General features: G+C 52.5%; 1 protein-coding gene across 1 annotated transcript in view; it reads left to right on the top strand.

Annotated features, from left to right (window-relative positions):
• LOC147108459 (uncharacterized) overlaps positions 1-17170 on the top strand; it is a 777120-nt gene that overhangs the window by 48385 nt on the left and 711565 nt on the right. Inside the window, exon 3 of the mRNA XM_086005101.1 lies at positions 9240-9285. Within this exon, the coding sequence (XP_085861227.1) occupies positions 9240-9285 (46 nt within the window). The remainder of the gene's footprint in view (positions 1-9239; positions 9286-17170) is intronic.

Below are 17170 nucleotides of genomic sequence, written 5' to 3'. Positions count from 1 at the left end.
TCCTCCTCCGCATCGTCTTCCTCCTCCTCCTCTCATCCACCTCCTCCTCTTATCCTGCTCCTTCTCCATTTATTCCTCATCTTTCTCCTCCTCAATCTTCCTCCTTCTTCTCCTCTTCAATATTCCTCCTCCTCTTCCGGAGTGGAATTCCCAGAGGGACCCTCATGAAGTCCCCCAGAAAGTGTGATTCCAGAAGCAGCTGAAGACTTTAGAATATTTTACACCAACTGCAAGCAATTTGCAATCATCTCAGTAGTTAAAAGCACTATTTTATGCAAACATAATGGGCTAGATTTTCAGTATAGGCAGTTTTGGGGCGCTAACCTTAGCGCCCGCCCGAAGTTAGCGCCCGCCCCAAAGTAGCGCCCCGTTGCCGGGAATTCAGTGGCTTCGCCCTAAGAGGTTGGTGGAGCGCTAAAAGAGGCGTTCCACTACTATCTTTAGGCGCTAAGCCGGCGGTCCAGAGGGATAGCGCCCAGGCGGGGCGCAGCGCGGGTGCGGTCATTTTTGGACTGACAGCAGACCCCGTGGCGCCGACCAGCTCTTAAAGGGGGAAGGGACGAATTGGTCTGCTGCCACGCCCTGCACACTGCAGCCTTGCAAAGAGGCCTCAACACTGCTGCTCAGCCCCAGGGAGTCATGGCAACGCCAGAGAAGGCCCGTCAGCGTGCCCTGCGCTTCTCAGAGGGTGATCTGGACATAATGGTCACAGCTCTGGAGGTGAGGCGCAAGATCTTGTTCCCAGAGAGTGGGAGGAATCCAACCCACCACGACTACACCAAAGCCTGGAAGCAGATCGCCCAGAGGGTGACGTTCACCGGCGATGCCCCCAGGACCCACAAACAATGTCGTAAAAAATACAACGACCTGACCAGGATTGTGAAGGTGAGTAGCCTTTCCAGTCTCCTCCTCATTCTTGCATGTACACCTGACATGATGGGCAAAGGGAGCTGAAATTCCTATTGGCCAGCCCTCAGCCAGCAGCATTGGGACAGTCATGAGCATCAAATGGCCATTCGGCACTCTACACTTTGGCCAAGCTATTCCACCATGGGAGGCTGTGCACACTACATCAGGGCTTCACTCTGGCCAAGCTATTCCACCATGGGAGGCTGTGCACACTACATCAGGGCTTCACTCTGGCCAAGCTATTCCACCATGGGAGGCTGTGCACACTACATCAGGGCTTCACTCTGGCCAAGCTATTCCACCATGGGAGGCTGTGCACACTACATCAGGGCTTCACTGCGCACTTACAGCCCGTCCTTTCTCTTGCAGGCTAAAGTAGCCTTTAATCGCCAGGCCCGTGCCAGGGGTGGCCGCGCCAAGCTGCAGAAGCTCACTCGGCTGGAGGAGCGCGTGTGTGTGCTCATGGGAGTCCGTGTGATCGTCCCCACAGCGTGCGGAGTATCCGACCCTCCACTGCCCGGCAATGGTAAGGACCTCGCCTTTTGGCCCTCTCGCGTCGCACTGGCCCATCCGAGCTACCTCCTTTGCCACTGTCCCACCAATGCGCTGAATGCCACCAGTCCTAACTCCCTCGCTGACGCCGTCTCCTCACTCTGAAGCTACTCTTGTGCATTCCTGCTTTCAGCTGGTGACGACCAGGACCCTGAAGCTGCCAGTGACAGCACCTCCGAGCAGGAGGAGGAGGAGGAGCAAGCCGGACCATCGGGGGAACAGTCACGTCCCGCAGGAGAGGAGGAAATGCTTGACACCTCCTCACTGGACGAGTGCCTGGAGGAACTGTCGCAGGGCAATGCAGCTTCTGGGACCAGTGGCGTCCAGCCACCCAGGAGCCGTGCGCGTTGCCCGCGGCCTTCCCCCCAAAGGGGGGGAGGATCAGAGGGGAGTGCTGCTGATCGGCACACTCGCCGCCACCAACGTGGCAAGGGTCCCTTAGTTCGGCCCCCTCCTCCCCAGCGGGAGAGTCGCGACTCCAGTCCGGACACCTTCACCTCGGAGGAGGTGCGGAAGCTGGATAAGATGGCCGAGGATTCGGACCGGCGCCACACGGAGCTCATGAGCGTGGTGGGGCGCATGCCTGAGGCCATCGAGTCGCTGGCGACCAGTGTGCGCGAGTTCGGGGCAGCAACTGCCGCGAGTGGCCGCATGCTGACTGATGCCGTCAAGACCCTGGCGGATGTGATGCGCGCGCACACCAGGACAACAGGGGCACTCACTGCTGCCACACGCGCTGTCTCAGGCAGGCATCGCCAGGGCAGCCGCCGCGCTGGACCATCCCAGCAAGCCGCCCCTCGGCTGATTGTTGCGGATCCTGCAGTGCGGGCCCGGCCGAGTGCCACCGCGCCACAGCACCAGCCAGCGCATCCCAGACGCCAGCTGGCCCACATTGCGCCATCCGTCGCCGCCATTCCCCCACTGGGGCGTCAAGGGCAAGCGGCTGCAGCTGATGGTGGCCAGGCTCAGGTGCGCCACTCAGCAGACGGCCCCTCGAGGCCCAAACGCCGTGTAGGCCGCCCCCCAGCGGCATCTGGCGGAAGGGCATCTGAGCCTCAGGCACCTTCCCCCAGCCTCGCAACAGCCACTGGGCAGAGCTTGCGAAGGAGCAGCAGGCCGGGCAGGGGAGGCAAAAGGCTGGGCAAGGTCTCGCCCTCGCGGGCCACTCAGTAGAGGGTGTGGGCAGCTTTCCTTTTATATGGCGGTGGCCATCTTTATTTTGCCCATGGTTGTGTTGTTGGAGGGCTTATTTTTTGCGTTAGGCCGACGTTGAGGCCCGGTTTGAAGAAAGGTGGAGTGACTCCTCCCCAGTTTGTGGGAGTGAGTCGTTTGTTGGGCTTTTTGTGGGGCCCGTTTATTGTTTTTGGGGATTCATGTGGGAAGGGCTTTTCATTTTTGTGTAATAAAAAATTATCTTTATTCATGCAGTCTCCATGGTTGTTCTTCTTAGTGTTTGTTGGCTTCGCCGGCTGAGGGCTTGCGGAGCGGCTGCATTCATCTTCCCTCATGGCCCCTGGCCATTCCCTGACAGGGGGCTTAGAAGTACCGTGTAATAAGGTGGCGTCGTGCGGCCCTTGGCCCTGGTCGCTCCCTCCTGGGAACGTACTCCTGCTCCTCCTCCTCCTCCTCCTCATGCTCCTCCTGCTCCTCCTCCTGAGGTGCTGGTCCAACGTCAGGTGGCAGTGCCTGAGTCCTGCGGATAGCCAGGTTGTGTAGCATGCAGCAAACCACCACAAATTGGGAGACCCGGTCCGGCGAATACTGGAGAGCTCCTCCGGAGCGATCAAGGCAGCGGAACCGCTGCTTGAGGACCCCAATAGTTAGCTCGATGATGTTGCGGGTGGTTTGATGGCTCTCGTTGTAGGCCTCTTCAGCAGCGGTCCTGGGCGCGCGGAGCGGGGTCATGAGCCAGGTGCACAAAGGATAGCCTTTGTCCCCGAGTAGCCATCCTCTTGGGGGAGGCTGTGCCTGGAACATGTCATGCACAGTACTCTGCCGCAGGATAAAGGCATCGTGGCTGCTGCCTGGGAAGCTGGCATTGACTGCCATGATGCGCTGCTTGTGGTCATAGACCAGCTGCACATTCAGAGAATGGTAGCCCTTCCTGTTGCGATACTGCTCGCCATGCTCCAGAGTGGCCCGCAAAGCCACATGCGTACAGTCAATGGCGCCCTGCACCAAGGGGAATTCCCCGAGTCTGGAAAATCCCAATGCGCGCTGATGCTGGCTCTCCAGGGCCATGGGGAAGGAGATGAATTGGCTTCTCCTTCTGAACAGTGCTTCGGTCACCTGGCGGATGCAGCGATGCGCGCCGTACTGGGAGATGTTTGCTATGTCCCCAGCAGCGTATTGGAAGGAGCCGGTGGCATAGAAGTTCAATGCCACCGTCACCTTCACTTCCACCGACAGAGACGTCCTGCACCTGAGCTTTGGCCGCAGATCTCGGCGAAGCAGGTGGCAGATCTCTGCAATCACCTCCTTTCGGAATCGGAGCCTTTTAACACATCGCGCGGCACTCATGTTTAGGTAGGAGCGCTGCTGGCGGTATAGCCTGACTGGGTAAGGCCTACGTGGCTGACGCCTGTAGCCCCCTCTGCCTCTAGCCAGGGCTGCCCCTCTCACAATGCGTCTGCGAGCCCTACGGACATGGAGCTGCAGCTCCGCGTTGGCACCCCATGCAACCCCCATCAAATCCTGGCAAACACTCAAATTTCCAAAAGGCCACTTGCAGCGCTCTGGCCTGAGTCCAAAAATACCTGAGCTCTTGCTGCTTGAAACCAGTTAGCTATCCTCCTTGTTGTGTCTCCAGAAATGCGTTGCACAAGAGTGTTTTCTGAAAAAAGGCTGGCCTTTATACTGGAGAGCACGTCCCCTTTAATTTGCGCCCCCCGGGGCCCGCGCTGGTTGTGTTGCATTCCTTTTTCCAAACGCTCCGGCCGCCAGCCGCACAATGGGGCGGTCCGACTGAAGTTTGGAATCGGGGCGCACAAAGGGCGTTGCACGAGGATGTGACGTCATTTTCTGCGCGCGCATCCGGGCGGGCGCTAAACCTTGCGCCGGCGCTAACGGGCAACTTAATTTGGGGCGGGGCGCAAACTGCGCTGCGCACGGGCGCTACACGCATAGCGCCCGAAAATCACTTCTCTTAAGGCGCTAACTGCTGGCGCTATCAACTGAAAATCTAGCCCAATGTCTCCTAAATCTTCTGCCATTTTACCTGAGAGCAGCTGAGGAGCCCTTTAAATATTGCTGGAAATGGCTGCGTCCTGACCCTCACCGTTCACGGTTCGTGGGTCAGAGCAGAATTTTGTGGTGGGAGACACAATAGCCTCTGTGTCGTAACTATCTCCAGGAATTCCCTTGGAGCTGGTCCCACTCTGCTGCCGTAAATCTGTCAGTTGCTGTCGCACTTACGATAATGATGATGGAGCAAGAGCAGCTCCAAGGTATTTCCCAGCATATGTCAATTGACACAAATTTGCACTTATTATTGAAGCTCCCACTCGAAAATCAGGATGGCTGGAGCAAGTTGTGAGTTGATGGTGAGCACTCACGTGCTAATTTTCACTACCCTTTGTCTTTGTGTGAAGAATTGCTTCCTGACATCACCTCTGAGCAGCCAAGCTTTAATTTTAAGATTAAGCCCTCTTGTTCTGGACTCTCCCACCAGAGGAAATAGTTTATCTCTATCTACAAGAGAGGGGGCGGTACTGGACCTAATTCTAGGGAATGTAGCCGGGCAAGTGGTGGAAGTGTCAGTAGGAGAGCATTTTGGCGACAGTGACCATAATTCGGTGAGATTTAAGGTGGTCATGGAAAAAGACAAAGACAGCCCGGAAATAAGGGTTCTAAATTGGGGGAAGGCCGATTTTAATATGATAAGGCAGGATCTGGCCAAAGTGGACTGGGAGCAGCTACTTATAGGAAAATCCACATCAAAGCAGTGGGAGACTTTCAGAAGGGAAATAGAGAGAGTACAACGCCAACATGTTCCCGTAAAGGTCAAGGGTGGGACCAACAAGCAAAGGGAACCTTGGATGACAAGGGATATACAAAAGTGCATTAGGAAAAAAAGGGGGGCTTTTGGCAGTTACAAAAGACTAAGGACGGAGGAAGCCCTAGAGGAGTATAAAAAGTGCAGGGGCATACTTAAAAAAGAAATTAGGAGGGCAAGGAGGGGCCATGAAATAACACTGGCGAGCAAAATAAAGGAAAATCCTAAGATGTTTTATAAGTATATTAAGGGCAAGAGGATAACCAGGGAAAGGGTAGGGCCCATTAGGGACCAAAGTGGCAAGCTGTGTGTAGAGCCAGATGATGTAGGCGGGGTCTTAAATGAATTTTTTGCATCTGTGTTCACTATGGAGAAAGACGATGTAGACATAGAAATCGGGCAAGGGGACTGTGAAATACTTGAACATATTAGCATCGAGAGGGAGGAGGTACTAGCGGTTTTAGCAGGCCAAAAAGTGGATAAATCCCCAGGCCCGGACGAGATGTGTCCCAGGCTGTTGTGTGAGGCAAAGGAGGAGATTGCAGGGGCTCTGACACAAATTTTCAGAACCTCTCTGGCCACAGGGGATGTACCAGAGGACTGGAAAACAGCTAACGTAGTACCATTATTCAAGAAGGGTAGCAGGGATAAACCAGGGAATTACAGGCCAGTGAGCCTAACATCTGTGGTAGGGAAATTATTGGAAAAAATTCTGAGGGACAAAATTAGTCTCCACTTGGAGAGGCAAGGATTAATCGGGGATAGTCAGCATGGCTTTGTCAAGGGTAAATCATGTCTGACCAATCTGATTGAATTTTTCGAGGGGGTGACTAGGTGTGTGGATGAGGGAAATGCTGTGGATGTGGTTTACATGGACTTCAGTAAAGCTTTTGACAAAGTCCCGCATAGGGGACTGGTCAAGAAGGTAAGAGCCCATGGGATCCAGGGTGCCTTGGAGCGTTGGATCCTAAACTGGCTGAGTGGCAGGAGGCAGAGGGTGATGGTCGAAGGTTGTTTCTGTGACTGGAAGCCTGTGTCCAGTGGGGTACCTCAGGGATCGGTGCTGGGTCCCTTGCTGTTTGTGACCTACATAAATGATTTGGATGAGAATGTAAAAGGTATGATCAGTAAGTTCGCAGATGACACGAAAATTGGTGGGGTGGTAAATTGCGAGGAGGAAAGCCTCAGGCTACAGGACGATATAAACGGGTTGGTCAGATGGGCGGAAAAGTGACAAATGGAATTTAACCCTGAAAAGTGCGAGGTGATGCATTTTGGACGGACAAATAAGGCAAGGGAATACACAATGAGTGGTAGGACCCTAGGAAGTACAGAGGGTCAGAGGGACCTTGGTGTACATGTACATAGATCCCTGAAGGCAGCGGAACAGGTAGATAAGGTGGTTAAAAAGGCATATGGGATACTTGCCTTCATTAGCCGAGGCATAGAATATAAGAGCAGGGAGGTTATGATGGAGCTGTACAAAACGCTGGTGAGGCCACAGCTGGAGTACTGTGTGCAGTTCTGGTCGCCTCACTATAGGAAGGATGTGATTGCTTTGGAGAGGGTGCAGAGAAGATTCACCAGGATGTTACCTGGGATGGAGCGCCTCAGCTATGAAGAAAGGCTAAACAGGCTGGGGTTGTTTTCCTTGGAGCAAAGAAGGCTGAGGGGGGACCTGATTGAGGTGTACAAAATGATGAGGGGCATAGATAGGGTAGATAAAGAGGAACTTTTCCCCTTAGTAGGGGGGTCAATAACAAGGGGGCATTGATTCAGGGTAAGGGGCAGGAGATTTAGAGGGGACTTGAGGAGGAACTTTTTCACCCAGAGGGTGGTTGGAATCTGGAACTCACTGCCTGAAAGGGTGGTAGAGGCAGGAACCCTCACAACATTCAAGAAGCATTTGGATGAGCACTTGAAATGCCATTGCATACAAGGCTGGAAAATGGGATTAGACTGGACAGGGATTGATGGACGGCGCAGACACGATGGGCCGAAGGGCCTCTTTCTGTGCTGAAAAACTCTATGGCCTAGAAATTCAGTCGCGTTTGCGCCCACTTATGGGCTATAGAGTGGTTTGCGCCCGAAGTTCAGTTGGTCCGTAACATCGACGTTAGCCGGTAGCGCTGCGCCGGCACCGATGACGTCATCGGTGTGCGCAGCGCCCCGGTTCCAATGCAATTCCGGTCCGACCGCCAAATTCAGTTGCGGCCGCCTCTCCCGTGGCGGCCGCAGACAGCGTTTGCAAAACGGTGCCTTGCAGCTCCGAGAGGCCGGCGCATAAAGGTGGAGGGGCGGCCGGCCGCTTTCCCGGCGGCCGCCTGGCCGCACCTCCCTCCCCGGACTCCTGCACCACCCCCCCGCGGCATTGGTGTGTCACTCCCGCGAGCCCGGCACTTCTCCGTGGTGCCGGGCTCATTTGCCGGGGGAATCCAGCGGCGATCTCACGGCTGCAGGCAGCTCCTCCTTAAGAGAAGGAGGAGGCCTGCAGTACCCCAGCCTGCCGCACCGCATCGGGTGCCGCAGCGGCAGCTGGACGCCTGAAACTGACATTCTTCGCCCCAAACGAGGCGGCCAAACCCTCCAATAGCGCCCGCCTCCGTGTTGGGGCGGCGCAACTGAATTTCAGGCGGGCGCTACGGGAATCCGGCCGAGCGCTAAATTTCGGGCGCTAAAGACCTGGCGGGGCTATACCTAATTTCTAGGCCTATGACTCTATGACTACCCTATCAAATCCCTTTATCATTTTAAACACCTCAATCAGATCATACCTCAACCTTCTAAACTCAAGGGAATACAACCCAAGTTTATGCAACCTGTCCTCATAATTTAACCCTTTAAGCCGAATCATTCTGGTGAATCTGCACTGCACCCCCTCTAAGGCCAATATATTCACTGAGATGCGGGGCCCAGACTGAACGCAATACTCCACATGGCGCCTAACTAGAGCTCTGTACAACTGAAGAATAACTTCCACCCCTTTGTATTCCAGCCCCTGAGATAAAGGCCAATATTCCATTAGCCTTTTTTATTAGTTTTTCCTGTCCACTAGCTTTTAGTGATTTCTGTACATGGATCGCTAAATCTCTCTGCTCCTCCACAGTTCCTAGTCTCTCACTATTACAAAAGTATTCTGATTTGTCATTTTTGGATTCAGAGTAAATGATCTCACACTTCCCTACACTGAACTCCATTTGCCACAGTTTTGTCCCATCCATTTAGTCTGTCTATGCCCCCTTGTATCTTTCTGCTCCGATCTACACAACTTACTATGCCTCCTAACTTAGTATCATCTGCAAACTTGAATATGCAACTCGCTATTCCTTCATCCAAGTCATTGATCTATATGATGAAAGTTTGAGACACCACTATAAATCCCTGGGGAACACCACATGTCACATCGCACCAATCAGAGAACAATGACTTTATCCCTGCTCTGTCTCTATTTCACAACCAGTTATTAATCCATGTCACAAGGTTGTGTCCAATTCCGTGTGCTCTCATTTTTGCTAATAATATCTTTTGCGGAATCTTATTAAATGCCTTCTGGAAGTCCATATAGACAACAACCATACACATTCCCCTTGTCCACCATGTTAGTGGCCTCCTAAAAAATATTGAACAATATTAGTCAGACATGACTTACCCTTCACACATCCACGCTGACTCTTTGATCAGCTCGTACCCATGCTCGCTCCCAGCAGGAGGAGGGCAGGATTGTTGAATTTACCCCATATAAGCTGTTTTACATGCCATATTTTTATTGTTTCTGATTTTCCAGATCTCAACTGGATGAATCACGATCACTTGGTCAAAAGCAGCAAAAGGTTAGTATATAAAATGAAACTTACAAAAGTTTATTTTTGTTTTCAAGTTTTAGCTAGCTTTATCTACTGAAAACTTTTTTTCATCTAGTAGTATGATGCTTTTCTTTTGAAGGTGGAATGATCAGATTAAAGTTTTTAAATGAAGAATAATATCAACATTTTTTAATGACTTTTTCCTCTTTTATTTAACTCTCCTGTGTGAATCAAACCTGTAATGTCCAGTTATGGGGGAACAACATTAGCTTATACAGCAACTTTAACATGGGGAAATGTCCCACGTTGCTTCATAGAAGCATAATCAGGCTAAAATTGAAACCATGGTAAAGAAGGGGATATTAGGAGAGTGATTAAAAAGCTTGGTTAAAGGAAGGTCCTAATGGGGAAGAGGGAGGTGGAGAGGTTTAGGGAGGGAATTTCAGAGTGTAGGGCCTAGACGGCTGAAGACAAGGCCGCCAATGACTGGTGAAGAGAGTGGGGGATGCTCGAGTCCAGAGTCAGAGGAACAGAGAGTTTTTGGTGGGTTGTATAGCTGGAGGTGGTTACAGAGATACAGAGGGGTGAGGCCCAGAAGAGGTTTAACTATGAAGATTAGAATTTTAAATTTGAGGAGTTGGGAGAGTTGGAGCCAATGTAGGCCAGCGAGCACAGGGGTGTTGGGTGAGTGGGACTTGATGCAGGATAGAATATCGGTAGCAGAATTTTGGGTGAGGTGAAGTTTATGGAGGGTGGAGGATATAGATACATAGAAGATAGGAGCAGGAGTAGGCCATTCGGCCCTTCGTGCCTGCTCCGCCATTTAATGAGATCATGGCTGATCCTTTAATTCAGTATCCCGTCCCCGCCTTCTCTCCGTAACCCTTAACCCCTTTTGCCCGTAGAAATATATCTAATTCCCTCTTAAATATATTTAATGAGCTGGCGTACACTGCCCTCTGTGGCAATGAGTTCCACAGGTTCACCACTCTCTGAGTGAAGAAATTCCCCCTCATCTCTGTCCTAAATGGTTTAGCCCTTATCCTTAAAAGGATGGAAGACCAGCCAGGAGAACGTTGGAATAGTTAAGGTGATGAAGGCACGGATAGGGTTTTCAGCAGCAGGGCTGAGGAAAGGGCGGAAATGGGTAGAGTTGGAAAAGTACGGTATTTGTGATGCAAAGCGGTTGGAAGCGCAGCTTTGAGTGAAATAGGATGTCAGGATTCCGAACAGTCTGGTTCAACCTGAGACAGTGGTCAGGGAGGGTGATGGAATCGATGGCAAGGTACGGAATTTGGGGCGGAGACTACAGACGATAGCTTTGACCTTCCCAAGCGTAATAAATCAGAGGCAGTAGAGGAGTCAAGAGAGGTGGTGGTGAGGTAGAGCTGGTTGTCATCAGCTTACATATGGAATTTAACGTTTTTTTGGATGATGTCACCGAGGGGCAGCATGTAGATGAGAAATAGGAGGGACCAAGGATAGATCCTTGGGGGACACCAGAGTTAACAGTGGAGGAGTGGGAAGTGAAGCCATTGCAGGTGATTCTTTGGCTATGACTGGATAGATAAGAGTGGAACCGGGCAAGTGCAGTCCCACCCAGCTGGGCAATGGAGGAAAGGCGTTGGAGGAGGATGGTGTGGTCAGCTGTGTCAAAGGCTGCAGACAGGTTGAGAAGGATGAGGAGGGATAGTTTACCACGGTCACAGTCACATAGGATGTCATTTGTGATTTTGATTAGGGCCATTTCAGTGCTGTGGCAGGGCAGAAACCTGATTGGGGAGGTTCAGACATGGAGTTGCAGGGAAGATGGGCATGGATTTAGGAGGTGACAGCACATTCAAGGAAAGGGAGGTTGGAGATGGTGTGGCAGTTTTCATGGATGGAGGGTCAAGGTTGGATCTTTTGAGGAGAATGAACTATTTGAGGGAGCGAAGATGGGAGGAGCGTGGTTGAGCAGATTGACAACTGCAAAAGTATTGTGGCGAACGGAAGGCCAAAGGCCAGACAGTTGCAAATTTGAAAGTGCAGTTTTAAATGATTTGGGAGAGAGTTTTTAAAAATTTTTTAACAGATGAATTGTCATCGTTTGACAGCTCTGTGAAGCTGTCAAACAGTGACATTCTCTGTAGTTTGATGAGGTCTTGAATTCAACGGCCATCTGTCATCTCTACCGCGGAGGCACGAGACTCTCCGCATACCCACCAACTGAAGCCTGCAGGAAGAAACAAAGGTAAGTACACTTTTTCTAACACATTCTACTTACCTCAGATACTCACCTCTCCACACTTGCACCCATCACTTACCTTCACAGCACACTTTTGCACCCCCCCGACCCCCGCAGACCCACTACTCGCCTCGGTGACCCTTGCGGGGTTCGGAGCCTTCAGGAAGCCCGCACTTGTGTGGGCAAAATGATGATAAGCTTATTTTCTGCCTGTTAACTACCTGTTAACAGGCAGTTAAGTGGCTGTAATCCCTTCCCGCCTCCAAGGAGATGGGACCCGGCGCAGGACGGCTACCCGCCTCCTGGCAAGATGGGCACCCGCCCCCAAATTCTGCCATTTTCCAGGCAGTCTCGCTTCCATACCCGCCTCACCAGGGCTGGCAAGATCGCGCCCAAAATATCTGCGAGGGGAGAAATGAACGGTGGCATGACTGAGTGACAAGAAGAGGAAGAGACAAGAGAAAAGGGCCCTGGAGAGGTCAAGGGAAGAAATAAAAGGGAGATAGAAGTAATGGCCTTGGATCCGGAGCAGCAGCCAAAATGCGTATGAGAATGGATACAAAGGGAATTCAGTTTTCATAGGTATGGCAGAGATATGTCTTTTTTTGTAAAGAGAAGGCAGGGAGGAGACAATATGAAAGAGTCCAAAGTTAAGTCTGAGGTCCTGTGGTGGGATGAAGTTGAATTCTAGACAGGAACTGAAACATTGGAACTGGCTCCCTCTGAAGTGTTTGGACTCTAAAGAGTCATACAGTGGAAGCCACCCGTGCTGTGTATTTTGATTCTGTTGTGGAATCGGACCTCTTCTTTTTGGCATCTATTTCTCTGTTGCCAGCCTGCCAAGAAGTTTTTCATTACTGGTCTTTTTCTATTGAGCTTAAGTTCTCTTGTAGTTTCTTTATCAATGCGTTCTTTTTAAAATTTAGTCAGTAACGTTCAATTTTTCAGGAGTTTTACAATTTCACAAAGATTTAGTTATAATTTCCATAATTTCACTGTCTGTAGTAAAGACGGCTGTAGAACTTGCGCAGAACATGGGGATTTCTCAGCAGAGACCCTCCAAATCTGGATATATGCAGAAATAGCTCCACATGCAACCTGTTGAACAAACACATTTGTGGTTCCCAATCAAATCCAGAATCAAGTATTCAAGTATTGGTCAGGATCATTTTAAGAAAGGCATGAAGAAGTGATCAGGTTATTCCGAGCGGGAGGCACCACAGAACGTTCTTCAGTTTAGCCTGAATAGCTGACAGTATCAAAATTGAGTTGTTATAGTTTCAAAGTGACTCGGCTTCGGCTTGTGCACTCTGGCCTTGCTGGCTGTGTGATACCAACAAGGACCCTGGCAGAGTGGGTGATGGGGGAGCAGGCATGCAGTCTTCCTGAGGACAGCAGATCCTCTCCCATGGAGCTACTGCCACTCTCCTGGGGCTGATCCTCAGCACTCCCACTGCTCTGCGCAAGAATATTGTAAGTCTGCTGGGAGGCTATCCTTCACGATTTGTAAGCCAGAGGAAGTGCTGGACCCCAGAACCAAGATGACATTAGTCTGAGCTTCCTTCGAAGCAGTCCAAGCTGACCACTTGTTCCGTGTTTGACTCCATGGTCTCAATACCATGCACAAGACCCCACACAAGTTGGAGCTATCCTCCTTGATGTTCTCTGACATTGTGCGCCAGCTCTCTGGCAGGCTGTCCAGTGCATTGATGAGGTGTGTTTGGATCACCATCATTCTTCTCATGCATGGTGGGGCCCTGATGTCGCCATCTGTACCCTGCGCAGCAGGGTTAGGATGGGTGGCCCTGCTGCGAGGTGGTTCCTGGGCTGTCATTTCCCTCTGCCCTTGCTCCTGTACACTCCGCATGCAGACCCCTCTAGCCTATCTTCTGAACTATGCGTGGTGCCAGTCTCTGAGCTGGTGTCTGCAAGCTTACAGTTGAGTGACAGCTCTTGTTCTGCAGTGCTGCCCTGTTCTGCTCCCTGAGGGCTGAGTGGAGCTTTTAGACTTGAAAGGGACAAGAGTCAGCATTTAGTGGCTTGGGTAAGCAGAGACACATGAATAGCTTCTGAAAGCAGCAGCAGTCTGCCATGCATCATGTGTAAGGGTGAGATTTAAGTGACAAGGCAACGAGGAGAAGGTGGTTTAAAACCCTGCAGCACTTGTCCTCCAGCCTCACCAGATGCCACGCTCCTGACACGCCCCCTGCCCACAATGTCCATGAACTGTTCTTCATGTGGGAGCAGCAGATGAGTGAAGCATAGACCTCTTCCTGGGGGCAATGCTTCTGGAACATGTACTCTGCCACCTCGCCCCATGTTCACGTGATGAGACGTGCACCCTGAGCATGACACCCATTCTGCGCCCAAACACCAGATTAAACCGGGCCCTGAAATTCCATGCCATTTTTAACACTTTTACAACGTTAAACAGAGAAACTCACTTTTCAGATCAGCAATTTGGGGCAGAAAGCTACTTTTGCTGATTTTCTACCCCAAATCAATCCTTAATCCTCACATTGCCACAGTAACGTAGTGGTAATGTCACTGGGCTAGTAATCCAGAGACCTGGACTAATGATCCAGTAGACGTTAGTTCAAATCCCACCACGGCAGCTGGGGAATTTAAATTCAATTAAATAAAACAGTAATAATTACTAGTATTGGTAACAGTAACCATGAAACTATTGGATTGTTGTAAAAACACATCTAGTTCACTAATGTCCTTTAGTGAAGGAAATCTACTGGTCTTGCCTAAATGTGACTCTGGACTCTTAACTGCCCCTCTGAAATGGTCGAGCTTATGAGACAAAATAATTATAATGAAACTGGACGGACCACTCGGCACCGGCTACGGACACGGCAATGGCACAGCCTCACAAAATCATACCTTTTAGCCAATGTCCCAAACTCCTCCATCACCATCCCATGACATTCATTACCATCGCCGAATCCCCCACTATCAACATCCTGACATTGCACACCAGATCATGGCGACACACTGGCCAGGCTATTCCACCATGGGAGGCAGTGCACACCAGATCATGGCGACACACTGGCCAGGCTATTCCACCATGGGAGGCAGTGCACACCAGATCATGGCGACACACTGGCCAGGCTATTCCACCATGGGAGGCAGTGCACACCAGATCATGGCGACACACTGGCCAGGCTATTCCACCATGGGAGGCAGTGCACACCAGATCACGGCGACACACTGTACTTAGAGGCCGTCCTTTCTCTTGCAGGCCAAGCTGGCGAATAATCGCAAGAGCCGGACTGCGACCGGGGGAGGCCGACCCCATGTCCAGCCACTCACCGACCTGCAACATCGCGTGGAGCGCCTCATGGGTGGCCGGGTGATTGGGCCCGTTGCATGTGGAGATGCCGACCCTGTTCTGGGCAGCAATGGTAAGGACATCACCTTTTGCACCTCTCTCGTCCCACTTGCGCATCATCCTTTGCCACTGTCCGACCAATGCGCTGAATGCCACCACTCATGCATCCCGCACTGACGCCCTCTCCTCACTCTAAAGCTACTCTTGTGCCTTCCTGCTTTCAGATGGTCAAGAGGAGGTCCCTCAACTTGCCAGTGACAGACCCTCCGAGGAGGAGCAGGAGGAGGAGCAAGAGGAAGGCGGCCCATCAGGGGAACCCTCAGCCGCGGCCACCCAGGCCAATGTAGGGGACACGTCTTCCCTGGAGGGCAGCGTGGCGGAAGTGTCGAAGGGGAGGGGAGCTCCTGGGACCTGCGTGCTGCAGAAAGGCAGGAGGGGGGTGGAAGCTCGGCGGCCTTCTCCCCAGAGGGGGGATGCGTCGGAGGGGAGTCCAATTGCTGGGCCCAGCGGCCTCCAGCAACGCAGGAAGGGTCGGCCAGCTCGGCGGCCTTCTCCCCAGAGGGAGAGTCCGGCCTCCAGTCAGGAGATGCTCTTCGCCGAGGAGATGGAACGCCTTGAAGACTTGTCCGCGGACTCAGAGCGCCGGCACACGGAGCTCATGGCGGCAGTGGCACGGTTGCCTGAGTCCATCGATTCCCTCTCTCGGAGTGTGGCCGAGTTCGGGCCCTCAGAGGCCACCAGTCGGGCGGAATACCGGGCAGATCTGTCAGCGACTGGCCAGGTGATCAGTGGTGCCGTCCAGTCACTGGCTGCTCTGATGCAGTCAGTGAACAGGTCAACACGGGCACTCACTGCTGCCACACTCGCTGTGTCAGCCAGGCATCGCCAAGGCACCCGGCGCGCTGCAGCAGCACAGCGGTCTGTCCCTCGGCAGATTGGTGCGCATGCTGCAGTGCTGGCCCGGGCGAGTGCCAGTGTCTCAGGCGACCAGCGAGCGCCTGCCATCCGCCAGCTTGCCGCCATTCCTCCAGCCGCCACTGCCACTCCCCCAGTGGAGCTGCCAGGAGCTGCTGCAGCGACTGATGCTGGCCAGCCACAGCTGCAGCAATCAACAGCCGCCCGCTCGACGGCCAGACCTCGACTTGGCCGACCCCCAAGGACATCTGCCGTCACGACATGTGCCCCTCAGGAGCCTGCCCCCAGCCTTGCAGCAGCCAATGGCCTTACTTTGAGGTGGAGCAGCAGGGCGGGCAGGGGCCACCCAAAGATGGCCAAGGCATCGCCCTAGCGGGCCAAATAGTCGAATGTGTGGCCATTTGTGTTTGTTTCTTGAGGCCGAGAATTGGATGTTTGTTTTTTGAAGGCCGATGATGTGATGTTTGTTTTGGACGAAGGCCGAGAATGACGGCCATTTTAGTTGCCCTATTTTGTTAATCCTCTCCAGGTTGTGGGAGCGAGTAATGTGTTTGAGTGTTTTTTGTGGGTTTCGTCTGTTTTTGGTTTTCATGTGGGAAGGGCCAAGAGTTTGTACAATAAAGCTTTTTATTTATTCACATTGTCCATGTTTGATCTTTGAAGTGTTTGTTGCCTTAACCGGCTGAGGGCTTGCGGAGCGGCTGCAATCATGTTCTATCATTGGCACAAGCCATTCCCTGACAGGGGGCCTAGAAGTGATGTTCAATAAGCCGCCGACGGGCGGCCCTTGGACCTTGTGCGTCCCTCCTGGGCTGGTACTCCTCGTCGTCATCGTCCTCATGCTCCTCCTGCTCCTCCTCCTGAGGTGGTGGTCCAACGTGAGGTGGCAGTGCCTGAGTCCTGCGGATAGCCAGGTTGTGCAGCATGCAGCAAACGACGACGAATTGGGAGACTCGATCCTGCGAATACTGGAGGGCTCCCCCGGAGCGATCGAGACAGCGGAACCGTTGCTTGAGCACGCCGATTGTTTGTTCTATGAGGTTCCTCGTCGCTTGATGGCTCTCGTTGTATGCCTCTTCAGCAGGGGTCGTGGGCGCGCGGGAGCCAGGTACACAAAGGATAGCCTTTGTCCCCGATAAGCCATCCTCTTGGGGGAGGCTGTGCCTGGAACATGTCAGCCACAGTTGTCTGTCGCAGGATAAAGGCATCGTGGCTGCTGCCTGGAAAGCGGGCATTGACAGCTAGGATGCGCTGCCTGTGGTCACACACCAGCTGTACATTGAGGGAATGGTAGCCCTTCCGGTTGCGGTAATCCTCGGCATGCTCAAGAGGTGCCCGCAAAGCCACATGCGTGCAGTCAATGGCGCCCTGCACCATGGGGAAGCCCGCTATTCTTGCAAACCCCACTGCACGCTGCTGCTGCTTGTCCAGGG

The sequence above is a fragment of the Somniosus microcephalus genome, chromosome 13, assembly GCF_052327205.1.
Source record: "Somniosus microcephalus isolate GS21.2 chromosome 13, FLI_Smic_1.0, whole genome shotgun sequence".
Classification (NCBI taxonomy): domain Eukaryota; kingdom Metazoa; phylum Chordata; class Chondrichthyes; order Squaliformes; family Somniosidae; genus Somniosus; species Somniosus microcephalus.
The sequence above is the reverse complement of the archived record's forward strand: the minus strand, read 5'-3'. Positions and strand labels throughout refer to the sequence as shown.